The sequence below is a fragment of the Pteropus vampyrus genome, unplaced genomic scaffold (genome assembly GCF_000151845.1).
Source record: "Pteropus vampyrus isolate Shadow unplaced genomic scaffold, Pvam_2.0 Scaffold283, whole genome shotgun sequence".
In the NCBI taxonomy this organism is placed as follows: Eukaryota; Metazoa; Chordata; class Mammalia; order Chiroptera; family Pteropodidae; genus Pteropus; species Pteropus vampyrus.
The window spans coordinates 1774371-1790246 of record NW_011889064.1 but is presented as its reverse complement, the minus strand read 5'-3'; the positions used below and the strand labels follow the sequence as shown (position 1 = coordinate 1790246).

The 15876-nt window shown below is 38.5% G+C and overlaps 1 protein-coding gene across 8 annotated transcripts in view; it reads right to left on the bottom strand.

The window, feature by feature from the left end:
• Positions 1 to 4959: 4959 nt before the first annotated feature.
• The window catches only part of GPR19 (G protein-coupled receptor 19), a 23328-nt gene continuing 12411 nt past the window's right edge, over positions 4960 to 15876 (bottom strand). For 7 of the 8 annotated variants that reach the window (XM_011376019.2, XM_011376012.2, XM_011376015.2 and 4 more), the window contains one exon: positions 4960 to 6375. In XM_011376019.2, coding sequence (XP_011374321.1) covers positions 5106 to 6359 — 1254 coding nt within the window. In that variant the 5' untranslated portion in view covers positions 6360 to 6375 and the 3' untranslated portion in view covers positions 4960 to 5105. Of the gene's footprint in view, positions 6376 to 7782; positions 7942 to 15876 lie in introns of all 8 variants that reach the window. The other variant, XM_011376013.2, reaches the window with a different exon arrangement.

The following is a 15876-nucleotide window of genomic DNA, read 5'->3' as shown; positions in this document are numbered from 1 at the left end:
TTTGTAGATGTGGTTAACGTCTACAGTCAGTTGACTTTAAGTAAAGGAGATTATCTTTGATAATATGGGTGGGCCTCATCCAATTGTTTGAAGGTCTTAAGGGTAAAAATGAGGTTTCCCAGAGAAGAAATTCTGCCTCAAGGCTGTGGCAACATCAGCTTCTCCCTCCTGGCCTGCTCTGTAGATTTCAAACTCAAGACTACAACATCAACTACCTGAGTTTCTAACCTGCCAGCCTTTCCTACAGATTCCAAACTAGCCAACTCCCTCAATCACATGAACCAATTTCTCAAAATATTATCATCTATCTACCATCAAACTATCTCCTACTGTTTCTGTTTTTTTTTTTTTTTTTTTGGAAAACACATATACAGGTGGGCACTGTTATTTTCCTATTTTAAAAATGAAGAAGTGGGAGTTTGAGAATACTTTCCTGGGTAAACAGGTGGTAAGCAGATCCTGAAATTCAACACAGAAGTGGACTCCAGAGCCCTTGGAAGAAAAAAACAAAACATCATACTATTTGTGACAAAGGAAAACTTTGCTGGCTAAATATATCACTGGAATTTTTTACCTAATTTTTACTAATTTTTAAAGGGTCCATCAGACAGCCCAGAAGTTTAACTGAATCTAGACTGATGACCAGAGTATAAATCCATTCTTTTTAGCCATTGTGCTGCCTACCCTTTCTGCCATACAACTCTTCACATCTACTTTAATGCTGTCCAGGTATCTGTGCCATGGTCTTATCTAACAAAATAGTAGTATCCTTAAAGAGATTGTTCTTTGGAGGATACAGCAGGGAAGCAGAAGAGAGAAGATCCATTCAAAATCTTTTAAAGAGTTTTAATCTATATCTAGCAGTTGTGGACAAACATCTAGAACTGCTTTCTTGACTGTCTGACTGCTGAAAACCAGATTATGTTTTCAAGCTTCCAGACCTACATCACAATCCTGCAACCAGCTATACATGACTTGTCACTGCAGAACCCAGCACTTGTTGGGGGTCATTTTCCTGCAGAACTAAAATCACACATCCTTCAAATTACAGGTGATCCCTAATGTATAACCCTAAGTGTATAATCTATGAGGGTTGATAGAGAGTTTTCAAAGCTATACATACTTTTAAAGAGGCTACTTCTGAGAAAGAATACAGAGCTTTTGAACAGAAGTGTTCAGTTGAGCAAAAAGTTCAGAATGGTGCAGATTATAGTAGCTTAAAAAATTAAAGAGGTTCTGAGGAAATGAGATAGGCCAAAAATAAATTTAACTGTCTACTTACCAGGAACACAGGAAAATTTAATTTTAGGGAGAGTCTAGAATGCACTGTTATGAAAAGGTCCACGAATTCTGAGTCAAATGATAAAAGGAGCATAAAAGAGAGAGGCCCTTGTAAGTGGGGGTGGCACTAATGACAGTTTGGTGGTCTGATGGGTTTTTTTGAAAATGATATCATTTGTAAAATGAGTTTAAAATAATATTTTGACTAGTGGTTTCAAGTCTGTAAAAGGTATTATTTTGGTATCTCCTCCAATGTTTATATACTTTGTGTTTTGAACACACTGATTGATTCGTTAATCTGGGTGCTCAGCAATTTTCAGTCTTGTTGCTATGAGATGAGGACTTCTCTGAAATTGCCAGTGTGACAGGCATCATGAAGAGGTGGTGGGCTGTCTACTGGCCACAGTGCCACCAAGTGGTCATTCTGCAAAACAGCTCGACAAAGTCGGTTTGCGTTTTCACTGCTCTCTAATTACAGCACGGTAAGATCATCTCTGTTTCAGATAAATTATCAGGTTAACTGAACAGTGGGGTATTGTTTCTTTTCTTCAAGTTCTTCAGCACACAGCGAGGACCTTTTCTCCAATAAATGAATCACACAAGCAGAATGACGAAAAGAATGTTGGACTGGTTGGCAGAAGGCATTTTAGTTTACTTCTGATTTGACCTTTCTTGGTTTTAATTTCCTCTTCTAAGCAATGAGGGGCTTGGGCTAGGTCTCCCGACATCCCTTCTACTCTAAAAGTCTCTAATTCTTTGCTTCTTTTACATGTGGTTCTTACAGAGGGATGGAACCTCAAAGCTGATCCTGGTCAGGTAACACCAACAGATCTTGGTTATGTTGCTTCAAAGTCGATTTGAGCAGGTAGCAGCAAGGCTGGAAGGGTAAAGGGAAGGATTGTGGCCACCAGAAGAGGCAAAACTGTCAACTTCATTTGGCAAACGATTCTGCTCTCTGATACTTAGTGGAGCCTCGCCCTCTCTCCCCTCCCCCCATCCACCCCCGCCCGCGCCGGGTAAAAAAGTCCTTCCTGCGCGAGAACACTGGCCCAAGGAATCAGCTCCAGGAATCCTGGGTAAACCTGTGATGGTAGGTCCACAGGAAAGCCCATCGGAATAGTATGTGCAGCCTGGTTAGAATAATGCTTTCACCGAAGATTAGAAGAAAGGGAGAAATTTGAATTCCACCCCAAAGGATGCATCCTTGTCCCTTCTTCTGGCAGTTAATGGGAACCTGGAGCCAGGTAGAACTACCTCTACTTTGAACCCTGCCCCTCATTGTCACCTTTCTTGAACTCCTGTGTGGAGAATCCATGAAGCCAGATTCATGGTGCACATCACTGTGTGGCTGGTTAAGGAGACTGGAGTGATTTTCTTATTCTCTCCAAAAGCCTGCCCGCCTGCAATTTAACTTTGGTTCTTGCCAGATAAATGTGAGGTCTGGTGAATGTTCTTGGGTTGCTGAAACATGCAAATATTCATCAATCTGGGCACTATATCCAATTTTCTCCAATTTCAGGATCAAGTGAGACAATAGGAATCTTGAACATTAAACTAAACTAAAATACAGTGAAGTATCAACATGAGAGAGCATAGCTGAATTTTTACAGGTCATGAGATTTGGGGGCTCTCTCAATTATGATTTGATTAACACTCTTAGTTTGTCATTATTTGGGGGATGTTTTAAAAAACTAGTACTTTCTCTAACAAGAGTTTTTATATGATGGTCTCACCGAATTTCCACTTACTGGGGTAAACTCGTAGAACATCAAAGACAGAATGGAGCTTAGTAATCATCTAATCACTTTTAAATTGAAACTGAAGATACATATAAAAATAAATCGAAATGAATTAAATTTAACATTTTACAATCTAACTTTAAAAAATAATATTCTATTTAAAAGGACAGAAAAAAATTACTTCTATTTTTTATTTTTATTATTATTTTTACTTCTATTTTTTAAAACAAGTCTGAACCATAATATTCAAGGGCCAAGTGAGGCAAACATCAGCTTATTTTGTCATTTTTAGTGGCATTTGCTGTTGGGATAAATAAGAATATGAAAAGGAAAAAAAAGATATTATTTTTATCTTTTGAATGTATTTATTGAAGGAAGCACCTGCACTTAAAAACATCATTTCTGTAGATGTTTTGCAGATGAAATGCTTTATTGTTGTTCCTTGCCCCAAATATCAAACCCAAGCTTGTCTTGTTTCCCTGTATCTGCGAGGTGGGAAGGTACAGGCTTATTTCTATATCTTGGACATTCAGTACCACAAATGCAACAATCTATAATACACAGTCAAGGAAAAGGTGAGGGTCAGCCCATTAAATTTCATCTGGACCCTCCTTTTAAGAATGGCCAAGTTCTCCAAGATGTTAGACTTCCACCCAAGCAGCAGCGAGGAAGCCCACTGAGGCCTGGATGGGTTTGGCCAGTTAAATGTTCTCTGGAGCGACATCTGCAACGTTAAGGGAAGAGCAACAGACTTGCAGTTAAAGGATCTGAGTGTGAATACCAGCTCTGTCACACTCCAACTTGGACAAGTCACATAATTTTGAGTTTCAGCTTCCTCATCTATAAAGCAGAGAATACGTACATCACGGAATTCTTGAGAGGATAAAATGAGATAATGCAGGTAAAATTGCTGAACTGGAATTATTATTTGCAGCTCTTATTAACGAGTATGTGAAAATACATACTGGTTTTGTCTGCAAGCCCTTTACTGTTTAAATAAGGACATTTTAAAAATGTGCTGGTCCTAGATTTGAAATAATGGAGACCTGGCAACCAGAGGAGAATCCCGACTCATTACAGGCAAAGAAGAGTTTGAGTTTGGAGAGGGTATGACGATATATTCTGGAGAGGTATATTCTGGAGAGGGGATGGGGAGGCAGCACTGGCTGGAGACATGGCCTGATGTGTTTCTCTAGGACAGAGAATAAGGTGTTCCTCACCCTTGCTATCCTAGTGTACAGGGTCAGGGCCGGGCAGCCAAAGGGCGGAGCGCAGAGAAATGCCATCTGTCATTTTTCCCTTTGGCATTTTCTAGGCTTGCCTAGCAAGGACACCTGCTCATTTGCTTGAGTTTAACTCAAAAAGAGAAAGTGAATGTCCTAGACACAGCCTAGATGGGACATCTATGTCCCGTTGATTTAAAAATTTTCAAGGCATCATCAGCTGCTTAAGTTAAGGGAAAATGAAAGAGATTAGGCAACTCTGTAAGTTTTCTTTCCCTCAGAATCCTGATTAAAATTCAATCACAGAAGGCTGCCCAGCAAGTTCTAGTATATTCCAATACTGTATATGGAGTGTTTTCCATAGCAGAGCTGGACAGTGAGTACTTAGAAGGTAATGTAAAACCATATATGATATTAACACTTCCTAAATGTTGCTTAGTAGAAGAAATACAAGTCTCTGAAATGTGTGACACGGGATTTCATTTGGAACAGATGCCCACAGTTATAATATTTGGATAGAGAGGAGAAAAAGGAAACAGTGAAACTAGGTTGAATCGTTCATCAAAGACTGTGTGTATGGTTGATGCTTTTTGAACCTAATGGTAAATAAAAGATAGGAAAGCATTCTCCTTTTTTTTTTTTTTTAAGTAAAAGGAACTCAAAGTGAATGCTTCCCTTTTAAAACAAAAAGTAATGAAAATAAAACCCGCAAAAACTGTAATCAATAGGTGAATACATTTTACGAAAGAAAACATTCCCTCAGCAAGTTGATTTTTAAAAATATATAAATAGCTTTTGTTTTTATAGTTAAAGCTTTTTAATCTCTGGTGCATTAACAATAATTGGAAAAAAATCTGAGAAATTAGACAAAAGTATTTGGTGGATTTGAGTTAATGGGCCAAGCAAGCTTTTTTTCCTTGGCTTCTCTGTCAAATGAATCATAAATTGAGTCTTTGGTTATAGTTTTGGCCATGGGAGGGATTTCTGAAATGCCAACATAGTTTTTTTTGGCCATTCTTGAACTGGTTGTGATAGTATAGGCATTGCTTCGGTAACATTTCATCGAGGACATGCAAAAAGTCTCTTTCATTCCTCTCCTAAAATTGGCGTTATAAATTGAATACAGAGTAGGTTTAGAGGCTGAAGAACTAAAGGATATCCACGTGATCGCTGTGAACACAAGGGAACTTTTCTTATAGTCTCGTTCCTGGGGGTGCCACAGCTGAGCTACATGAAAAGGCAGCCAAGAGAGCAAAAACAATAGGTTTAAAATGAGGAACATCTTGATAGTTTTCACTTTTGTCCTTGGGACAATGTTCATTGTCCTCCTCACAGTTCGGCCATCAGTGCCTATTCTCCAAATATACTTTATGACCTTCTGGTAAAATAAGATTATGAGGACAGATGGAATCACAAAGCCCACCAAGAAATGGATGACAGTGTAGGCAGTTCCTTCCCAAGAGGAAGGGAGGAAATAGTTACAATGACTGTCCCAGCTGGAGCCGTAGAAAAAGAACACAGGGGTCACAAAGGCTGCATCGAAGACCCATGATGCTGCAATCATTTTCTTGGCTTTTTCTCTGGACACCTTGAAGCTCAGAGGATAGACAATGGTATAGAACCGGTCTAGGCAGATGGAGAGGAGAACATAGATCTGGACACCTGGCGTGAGATACTGAAAATATCGCACCACCTTGCACATTGCACTGCCAAGTGTCCACCTTCCCGTGGTGAACTGCAGCAGGACGAAAGGCGTGCTGCCAATGCTGATGAGAAGATCAGCACATGCCATGGAGACCACGAAGTAGTTGGTGGTGGACTGAGTCCTCCTACTCCTATGGATAACCAAACAAACCAGGGAATTGCCAATGATAGAAAACAACCACAGAGTCCCAAAGAAAATGCTGGCTGTGGCCACTTCCCCGGGTGTCAGTCCATACTGCAGGTCTGTTCTGTTGCTCATCCAACTGTGCTCCTCATATAAGTCCATCAGGCCATGCCTTGACAGAGGTGTAGCTGTTTCTGGGCAGCTGTGGTTTTGGAGGGGCGCCAGAAGTGTCGGAATAACCAAAGGCGGCTTGCTGTTATCCATTCTGTGAGCAAAAACCATATTCATTTTTTTTCTCTTAGTTCTGGATAAGAAAAGAAGAACGAAGCCTCCTGTTAAAATGGTGTTCTAGAGATCGATTCCTCAATCTCTATTCGACACTTACCTTGGTTGTCATTTGTCAATGAGTACGACTTGTGCACTGGCAGAAAAATATGACCACTAACCAGAAAAGATTCTGACCCCATTTCTCTTTCATTTTCAGAGCTGTTTTAGCAGACTCCAGTTCCAGCTCTCTGTGGCCTCACCCTCTCTTGCCCCTTGTCAAATGTGGTAGAACTCATACCAAGCCCCACTGCTAAACATATTCTTGTCCCCTTCACTCATTGGTGATCACAGAGAGGGAGCTCAAGCCTGGCTCACGGTAAGGATGTTATCCCCAACTGAAGGGCTACTGGAATTCTGGGCAAGTGTGTGAGAAGTTCCTGAATGTCATAACAGTGAAGTAATGAGGTGGCAAGGGAAGAAAACTCAGGCAGATGGAAACACTCGGATGTCAACTATGGAAATAGCTAACAGGAATCTGTGAATACAGACTGACTGGCTACTGGGAAGGACCCTGTTCTTACTTATTGCAGAATTTCCATTACAGAAGCATTATGGAAACACATGGAACAACCATAAGACTTCTACAGAGCCAGAAGTAGCTCCCAATTTAATGACATTTGAAAATAGCTTCCTTTTCCCAAAAGATGATGTGGTTTATGTACTAATAGCTTGTCACCTATCAATGACAGATTTTGATGCTATTCTGTAGTTATTGTTTCGTAAAATGACACATTGACTGAAGGACATACATGTCTTTTAAAGAATGTAACCAGGATCCTAGAAACATACCGGCATTCAGATGACTAAAAACAACTGAATGTAACTGTTACTTAGCAACTTTTTAAAAGCTTATGATCCTTAGATATAAAAGAATATAAGTGTAGCATTTATCTTTTTTGTACTATTCAAAAAAAGTTATACTTTTTAATATAATAGGTAAAAAGATGGTATAATTGTGGGCCATTCAATTAAAATTGAGATGACTTTGGTCGCAATGGGATGATTAAGTTTTAATATGATCTGAATCTATTAAACAGAAAGAGAAAGCATAGCAATTGAACCCATAATAACCAGAGCAATTGCATCTGGGCTGTGGCACAAGGGGGTCGGATGCTTCAGCAGCAGGCTCTAGCAGAGCCTAGTGTCCTTCTTGGTGGGCTGCTGTGACACCTCACAAAGAAACATTTCTGAAGTTTTAGAGGTGGGACTAAAGAATAGTTCTTAATGAAAGAACAGTTCTTAATGACCCATTTTTCCTTGAAGGATTTTTACACTAATTTGTGGTAGGGAGAGGAGTGTTAATACACATTGTCCTCACCAAGAAACCACATTCAACAAAAGTCTGGAGCTCAGGGCAATTTACTAAATGCCAGTTCCATGTTACCTTTAGGATTTTTTGGTCCATGAGGCAGCCCTCCTTAATTTCTCAAAGAGAAATGTAAGATAATTAGCTATTTGACTCCTAGTAGACCTTTCAGTATCGCTGGCCAGTCAATTGTAAGAGCAACCATACTTTCCATATTAGAAAACCAGGATACACAGTCTGAAAACAGAACATAAGATCTAAAATTAGTACTGCCCTAGAAAATCTGGAATGCATGATCCTTGTACTTATAAAACTGAAATGTTTCCACTTTCATATGCGTAAAACCTACAAAAAGCCAAAAAACAAACAAACAAAAACAAAAACAAAATTTTAAAAAAGATCTTAGGTTTAAAAGTAAAACATATGAGCAATTTTCCCAGACAGAAAGCACTGTTCTAAACTTCTGGGGGATGGCTGTGGCCTAAATAAAACAGGAGTCAGTGACACAAGCACTTTTCTGTAGTCAATACACATAATAAAACTTATGAACTTCCTTATGCTTCTCTCTTCCTCCGATAGCAAAACTCTGCAGATGAAACTCATGCTCACCCCTACAACTACAGTCCTGTGAGGCCTTCTTCCATCATTTTCTCCAGCTACTTTGCACCAATGGGTGTGTCTGCTGATCTCTCCAGCCCTACCATTTGCAAGCAGAGGTTCCCAATGTTCAGAAATGGGACAAGGGAACCTGGGGAGTTCCTGAGTCTAGGCTCCCCTGATGGTAGCATGACTTTCTGACTCTACCTAAAGTTGCTGCTGTTCTGTTTATTCAATCGATAAACCAAGAGACTGCTGGGTACTAGGGAAATAAAGGTAAGTAAGGCCCATAAAAAGGTATAAATAAACTGCCATATTATAATTAAATTCTATAATAATTATAATGATTAAATTCTATAATTATAATTATAATTTAATTATAATTAAAATGGGGGGGGGTTGTAAACACCTTATAAGCCCACATAAAGAGATAAAAAGTATGCTTAAATGTTAATAAAGTTTTTTTTAAAAAAAAAAAAAAAAAAAGGAGCTAAGTGCCAGAGAAAAATAGGGACCTGATTTTGCTTGGGATAGGAGGAAGAAAAGGAAAGGCTTCATGAAGGTGAGATTTGTACTGGGGGCTTGGAGGATGAATAGGACTTCTTCAGGAAGGCCAGGGAATTTAAAAAAAAAAAAAAAAATCCAAGGGAGAGAAGAGAGCATGTGGAATGAATTTGGAGGTCATCTTCCTGGGTTGATCTTTTTTGGGCCCTTTTTCACGTAGAGACATAGTTTCCTGCAGACAATATCTCCCAGAGTACACAGTTTCTAAATACCCTACAATCAAACTGACCTAAATTTTTCCCATGGTTACAATGAGAGGCTATATTTTCTGCATTCATGAGCTGAAATATGGTCAGACAGTGGATACGAATATTAACATATCCAAAATGGTTGTGGTATCCTTGTTCACACAGGACTTTGTTAGTCCTTTCCTGTAGCATTTTCCATTTCTTTTGCTTTAGAGCAATGGCTCTATAGCTTAGGAACACATTGAACTCTCTCAGTGAGCTTTAAAAAATACAGATGCCTGAGTCCTAATAATTTAGTTGGTCTGGAGTGAAACCTGGGCATCAAGATGCTTCAGTGTTCCCCCAGGTGATCTTAATGTGCAACCAGGATTAAGAGTCACTGCTTTAGAATTACTTGCATGCTTCTGTGATCCCCCACTAATCTAGGGATTCCTGGGAGGAGGGTGTTATTCTTATTCCATTTACTACAGCTTCCACTGAAGTTCTTTACGTTAATAACTGTTCATTAAATATTTACTGAGTTGAATCCATAAGGACAGAGAACTGAAAGGCATGACTCCTATTCCAGGTGGTTCTACGAGGAGAATTAAATGCAGAGAGAGAAAATCATTGTGTATTCTCAGGGAGCTGAAACAGTGGTGACCAAGGAGATAGGAGAAACCATGAGAAGAGCAGGGTAGGTGAACTGAAGTCACCCAGGGCAACTGCTACATGAAACAGAACTCTTATTTAAGGGAGAATGAAGGTAGTTTAGGTGTCCTCCGATAGGTTTCTGCACCCCGCCTCCCAGAAAAAAGAGTTTGCCATATTACAACTAAATTCTATAGTCCGAAAGACAAATTTCAGGAAGGTCTCCCTTGATCCATTAATTTGTAAATCAATACATCTTCAAGGGAATGTTTTTGAAATACAAGGGCTGCTTAATTAATAATTATGTCTAATTTTAAGAGCAACAGCAAAGACTTCTTCACCCCTTTCCTGCTCAACCTTTTTCTTCCCAACCAGTTCTGAGACTGCCATATAACACTCCACTGGGGTAAACTACTGAAGTCCCTTGTTACAATATATCTCTATATATTAACTAAGAGAGGAATCACTCATCTATTGGGCTCTAAGAGATGTGTTTTAATATATAAGTGGGGAAAATAGTGGATGGTTTGTCATGGTATAGAACTAGGGATTCAATACTCTCATATTCTTTACTCTGAAGAAAGGCTGTATTTCTAGACTAACATGTCTAGAAATTGGGTGGACCTCCGTAATGATGGGATGCTAGGAAGCCTGGAAAAGGAACATACCTATCACTTTGTATTGTAATTTTTATTTTGAATGTTTGTTTCACGTATTAAGATGTAAGTTCTTTGAGGACAGAGACTGTGTCTTTATCTCTACATCCCTGGGGCATACAGATATTAATAAAGATTTATTGAATAAATGATGTGTTAATAAAAATGATCCAATGCTAGAAAATAAGTAAAACAGAGTATAGCAAATCTTTTTAAAGTCATGCTAGGATATTGTTAGATGGGCTTCTCCAAATATTTTGCTATTTACCATATGAACAGAATCCAGACATTGTGAAGTTACATGTTAACATGCAGAGTTCTGACTAGCAGAAAAAATAACCCTAAAGGCTAAGGACTTATAGCTCTGTAGGACAGTAACTAGATTTTTGCCTACCTAGCAATCGACAGTCTTTAAAACAAAAACAAAAACAAACTATAAAAACCCATTTCTTCAAATGCTCTTGAAATTAGCTTTATTATCTCATTGGTTCCTTCAGTAATAAGTTAATGAATCTTTGACATATGTTCATTACATATTTATATGAGAGTCATAATTTAAACTTTATGATTTTTTAAAACCATACTTTGATGGATGGATGAATGGATGAATGATTGGAAATTAATAAGAAGAACACAGCGAGGAATAGAGGGAGCACAGATGACAAACTTTGTTCACTTCACAGTTCTGCCAGGACCTATTCCTGGCTAAGCTTATCAACTGCTGGTTAGGTTTCTTCCAGACTCAAAAAATCCTAACATATGTCTTTTTTTTCCCTCCTCAAATTATAAAAATTCACAGACATTCTCACAATGTAGGAAGACCATTTTTACTTCTGAGATTTGCTCAAAAATGTAATGTCAAAATAGAAGTTTTATAATATTGAATTTTTATATAATTTGGTTGGGAAAAAAACATTTTCTATAGGATGAGGAAGTTCTGCTGGACCTAAACAGATACATAAGGCAGTTTACTAATAAGCAATAACATTAATTACAATGATGACGGTAGTTGTAACATCAATACTACTAGAAGTTGATATTTTATGCTTACTATGTGTCAGATCTTTTATGTATGTAGTCTTGGAGGTAGATAATGTTATTAGTCCTGTTTTACAAATAAAAAAAACTAAAGTTCTTTACCAAGGTCATACAGTTGGAAAGTGGTCACCCCAGGATCGCCTCATTCCAAAGCCTATACTCTTAACCACCACTGGGGTTTCATGCCCAAAGAGGCCACAAGGGGCTGGATCTGCATTCAGAGGGTCAAACTGGCTATATGTGGATAGGTCTTTCTTGACTCCTCAATCAGAGGAATACATAAGAATATAAAGTTATTCCCCCACAGCCTCTTAACTACCCACAGATACATATGTTGAATATGCTAGCTCAGAAATACGTGACATAGTGAACATTTGGGGAAAAAAAAATCACTCCCACTATATACCACATGGAGACTTAGCTTCAAAAGTGCAGTGGGAAAAGAGTGCAGTAGACACGTTAGTCTGGAAATATAGCCTTTCTTCAGAATAAAGAATATGAGAGTATTTAAAACTCGGTATGAAAGATAATTAACTGTTGCCTTTTAAACACAGAATGAAAGCAGAACTCTAGACTTCAGCCTGAAACGAAGTGAGGAAAAAGTCTGATCAATGGTATTATCTCATGTAGGAAACTGTCTTGTAAAAATTTTAATAGTTTTAATTTAGAAAACACTATAGTGGTAGATATTTTCTCTTAAGCCTTCTATTGTTATATAGGCTTGATTTGCCTATGTCTGTATAAGAACCCCAGGACCTGGGAAGAGGAAGAGGAGGAGAGTTCCGGTAACATTCGTCACTGACTTTCCCATTAGCTTGGTAGGCTGGAGCCTTGCCATTTCTTTCTTTCTTTCTTTCTTTCTTTGCAGTTTCTCTCTTTTTTAAAATTTATTTTTAAATTTCAGTTGACTCAAAATATTATATTAGTTTTAGGTGTACAACATAGTGATTAGACATTTATATACCTTTCAAAGTGATTACCCCAACAAGTCTAGTACCCATCTGCCACATCATATAATTATCACAATATTATTGACTATATGAAGTCTTGCCATTAAAGAAAATAATGTATGCAGTAGGCAGAATGGCCCCCGAAAGATAATGCCCTGATCCCAGGAACCTGTGAATATGTTATGTTATATACTAAAAGGGACTCTGCATATATAATTAAGGATATGGAATTAAAATGGGGAGATTATCCTAAATTATCCTGGTGGGACCAAACTAATGAGCCCTTAGAAACAGAACTTCTCTGGTTGGTTACAGAGAGATGGGGCAGAATAAGTCAGAGACAGATTTTAAGCATAAGAATGAATTGACAGGCTGTGACTGGTTCTCAGATGAAGGGGCACGTAGACAAGAAACAGGGAGAGGCCTCCAGGAGTTATGGGTGGCTTCCAACTGATAGCCATAAAGGAAATGTGCCTTAGTCCTACAACCACAAGGCACTGACATCTGCCAACCACTAAAATGAGCATGGGAGGGGAATTAACCTTGGAGCCTCTACAAAGAAAGACAATCCTGCCAACTCCTCGATTTCAGCCTGTTAAACTAAGCAGAGAAACTAGCCAAGCACACCCAGACTAGGGACTTGCAGAAATGGGACAAAAGAAATGGCTATTATCTTAAGACACTAAATTTGTGTTAATTTGTTACAGTGGCAATAGAAACTAGTTCAATATAGCATTTCTTATATAACTGAGTGTGAAGACTAAAATTTATACCAGCCATCCTATCACTTTCCACTACCTTGCCAGCATCATAGAGGAGAAATTGTATCAATATTCTGGTCTTGCTCTCTATTTCCTGTCCCTCCCTACCATATATACCATAGGAAAGAGTTTGATAATTCAGCTGGCAGAGACTGACTCATTTGGCAAGGTTTACTAGTGGCGGGCAAATTACCAAAAGGCAGGATCCAGGCATCACTTTCTCATATTCTTCACCCATGCTTACTGTCCTTTTTCTTATATCCTCTTTCATTCCTAGCTTCCAAGCTGATAGCATATTTGGCAAAACCTCTCCTCTCTCTCTTCTAACTTCTCCCATTCGGCTGGTTGAGTAGATTTGCCTCCTTTTAGATTTGAGAGGGATGCGTAGTAAGCCCAGCTAAGCTTCCAGATCTAAGCCTCTCATGTGCACTAGCATACCTGCTCATCTGAGAAGTCCCGCATGAGTGCGGTGGGCAAGCGGCGATTGCCCAGCTCTGTGTGCTTTTGGCAGGGCTGTTGGTTTTGCACAACTCACTCAACAAGTAACACTGGAGGTAAGGAGGACGACTGAATAGGATTCAAGGACTTGCACATTATCCACAAACCTCACTCTTCCTCTCAATGACTTAGATCAAAAAATAATAGACGAGGTTATATCTATGTACATTATCAATAGGGTGACTATTTCAAGCCTGCTAACTTGAATTCAAATCCTAAGCAAACTTTCAAGGTGCTCTGAGGTAATCTTTTGCACTCAGGTCTTAACTGCAACAGTTTGGGAAAGGCAGTCTGGCACCAACCCACTCTGATACTGAAGACTCCAGGATTCTCTAGGGAGGAGTCCTGTAGTCCTGTGCAGTGTTCTGGGGACTGGGAGCCACATCTGATTAGGACAGGACTGCTGGGGGCAGGAATTGACCTCAAGACATTAACTCTCAACCCCAAAGTTAACATTTCTACATTGCGAGACGGAGCCAGACAAAATATCAAAGCAAAATGAGACTGTTAGGGGTGCCTCTGTCTAGATGTAAATAAAAATATCAGAAGAACTTCATTCTAAATATAAATAAAATGTCAGGGGGATTGGTAATCCCCAGGAAAGAATTTATGATTACATTTTGAACTCTAGTTTGTCAGTGCTCCAGGGACAGTCAGACTAGCATACATAAATTTCAGGCATAATTTTAACTGCTGCCAAGTTTTCTCCTACTGTACATTTACCTCCTCACTATACTCCCTATAAACACATGCAAAACAAAATAGGCATGGGACCCCAAATTGGCTCCAGCAGAATGCTGTCAGTCTTGAGTCTTCCATTCTTCATCTGCAAATATATATTGAGAGCTTACCATAAACCGGGCCTGGTGCTAAATCCAAAGATGGAAGGATACTGGAACCTCCCTTCAGATGACTATAATAGTAAAAGTAAGTGTAACTTGTCCCAGGGAAATATAAATTTCAGCAGGGATCAAAGGCTTATTCTAAAAAACTAAAGTTCAATATTTTAGGGGACACAATTACTCTTCACAGTATTCTTCAATGAAAGCCTGATAGATTCCTATCTCTTTTCTTCCTCTTTGTGTCTTTGACCTAGTAAATTCTCTTAGTTTCCCCACAGCATAGAAGAATGAGATCAGTTATCTTTTATTGTCAATGTCCAGAAGGGACAACACACAGACCAAAGGAAGAAAATCCTTTTATCTCAAAAATTTCCAGAAGTTTAAAAAAAAATTTTTTTTCCCTTAAAAACCTAAAATAATTTGCAAAGACAGAAATCTATTCCCTTATTTTAAAGTATGATATTATTTTAAAGCAATAAATCTAGTCAGTTTGACATCATAGTTTATGTTCATAATTTTAGAAGTTTTTAATCTATTTTTTTAATTTTCAAAACCAGGTAAGTGCTTTTAAAGGTAACATGTTTAGGCTGGTCTTATTACTAGGTTTTGAGGATAGAAGAATCTTTCTAGTTCAATTTGAAAAAAAAATCAACCATGATGTAATTCTAGATTTCTTTTTTTTCCTTTAGACATCATTTGGTCACCGTGGTAACACAGTGTTTTACTACCAGATATCTATACAGCACAATGGGAAGAGAACAGGCAATTACTTACTGGGTTCTTTGGGGGTACAAAATGTGGCTACTGGGATAATTCAAGATTAAATGTAGATTTCACTGGGGTCTTGTTTTAGCCAGGCAAGCTGATTCAATCTAGTAGTATTGGCTGAACAAAATTTGTAGCCAAATCAACTGTTGACATCATTTGAAATGACACAAGCAGAGAAGCAGCATAGTTCATTGGTTAAGATCATGAACTCTGGGGTCAAGTTTCTTGGGTCCAAATCCTGTTTCTACTATTTGCTAGTTGTGTGACCTTGGGAGTGTTCCCTAACCGCTTTGTGCTTTAGTTTCTTTATCTCTAAAATGTGGGTACTAATAATAAATACCTCCCTCAAAGGGTTATTATAAAGATTAAATGACCTATTATTTGTGCTTAGACTTACACCTTAAACATAGCAAGAACTTTATAAGTATTTGTTAAAGAAGAAATAAAATTTAAATTTGCTAGCTTCCCTCATTGTGCTGGGTAGAAATTTTAAAAGATACCAAGATTTGAGTGCATGGCAGATTATTTTAATCTGTAACTTTGGAAGATTCCTTTGAGAACTTCTTGGGGTCCTTCTTGGTAGCTATTCTTTAAGATCTGAAATTTGGTGGCAGTCTACTGTCCTAGACCAGAGCTGGAAAAAATCACAAGCACTCCTGGTATCAGAAACATCAGAAGGA